Below are 1381 nucleotides of genomic sequence, written 5' to 3' on the forward strand. Positions count from 1 at the left end.
GGAGAATCAGGATATATTATTACCTGTCTCTAACAGAACACGCACAACATCCACCTTTCCAAACAAGGCTGCTTCGTGAAGTGCACTCCCCTTTTCTGTCTGGAAAAAAAGAAAGAAAGAAAAGAAAAAAGTACAGTTGCATTAGGAAGGCTTACAGGTTAAAAAATTCTGTCATCTATGTATTAATACAAATGTTCAGTAATCTCAGTATTTCCTGACAGAAAAGTAGCGTAGAATAAAGAGGAGATTCTAGGACAAAATCCAAAGGCTTGTGCTTGTGCAACCCTTCTACTTCTGAACAGCTTTTTGACCTTGTGAGTCATGCAGGTAAACCACTCACCTTCACTTAGCCTTGGTTGTCCTCAAGTGTAAAATAAGAGTAGTAATGCCTGCCTCATGAGGCTTTTGTGAGTATTCAATGAGATCACTCAATCAACATGCACTTATTAAACACTAACTGTGTACCAAGATAAGGTCCCTAGGTGGTTAACCGGTTTGTAATTGGGTGCTAGCCTAAAGGCTGGCAGTTTGAACCCACCCAGCTGTACCCTCATGATCTGCTTCCATAAAGATTACAGCCAAGAAAACTCTGTGAAGCAGCTGTACTCTGTAACACATGGGGTCACCATGAATCGGAGTTGACTGGAGGGCAACAGGCTTGGTTTTTTGTTATTTTTATATGCCAAGATAGTTCAGAGGTCTCCTGAAGTATGGAAATATAATCCTGGACCTCTAACATTTGCATTCTATTTGGGGAAACAGATGTAGAAATAAATATGTATGATCAATGAAGTCTAAAAATTTCATGTGGCTTACAAAACCCAAAAGATCTGCTCCTTGTCCACTCCATCACTCCCCAAGACTTCATATCCCACTCTCCAGGCATACTGAACGTCTTCAATAGTATCATCCTCTATTTTCTTCCCCAGGGGTCTCAAAGGCTGGTCCCTTGGCCTGGAAGGATCTAACGCCTAAGCCTGTTTATCTTGCCATCACCTACACCACTAGTTCTCAAACTTCAGCATGAGTCAGAATTACCTGGAGAGCTTGTTAAAACCCAGATTTCTGGGCCCACCGCAGAGTTTCTGATCCTGTTTGGGATGAGAACTGAGAATTCCATTTCTAACAAGGTCCCAAGTGATATTGAGGGTCTAGGATTACACTTTGAGAACCACTACTCTGTATCACATGTCAAATCTCAACTTAAATATAATTTCATTTAAAAATTATCCCTAGTTATCCTTGAAGTCCAGTGCTTCTCCTGTGTGTTCCACATCAATATAAATTTCCCCCATCATAGCACTCATAATACCATATTACAATTTCATGTGATTGTCCATATCCCTTAATAAACTGTAAAGTCAGTGGAAACATAGACCAC

The 1381-nt window shown here is 40.4% G+C and overlaps 1 protein-coding gene across 1 annotated transcript in view; it reads right to left on the reverse strand.

Annotated features, from left to right (window-relative positions):
- The window catches only part of LOC101357705 (ankyrin repeat and sterile alpha motif domain-containing protein 1B), a gene marked incomplete at its 3' end in the record, with an annotated part of 440450 nt that overhangs the window by 237340 nt on the left and 201729 nt on the right, over positions 1-1381 (reverse strand). Inside the window, exon 5 of the mRNA XM_004374005.2 lies at positions 24-99. Coding sequence (XP_004374062.2) covers positions 24-99 — 76 coding nt within the window. The remainder of the gene's footprint in view (positions 1-23; positions 100-1381) is intronic.

Source organism: Trichechus manatus, unplaced genomic scaffold (assembly GCF_000243295.1).
Source record: "Trichechus manatus latirostris isolate Lorelei unplaced genomic scaffold, TriManLat1.0 scaffold00027, whole genome shotgun sequence".
Classification (NCBI taxonomy): domain Eukaryota; kingdom Metazoa; phylum Chordata; class Mammalia; order Sirenia; family Trichechidae; genus Trichechus; species Trichechus manatus.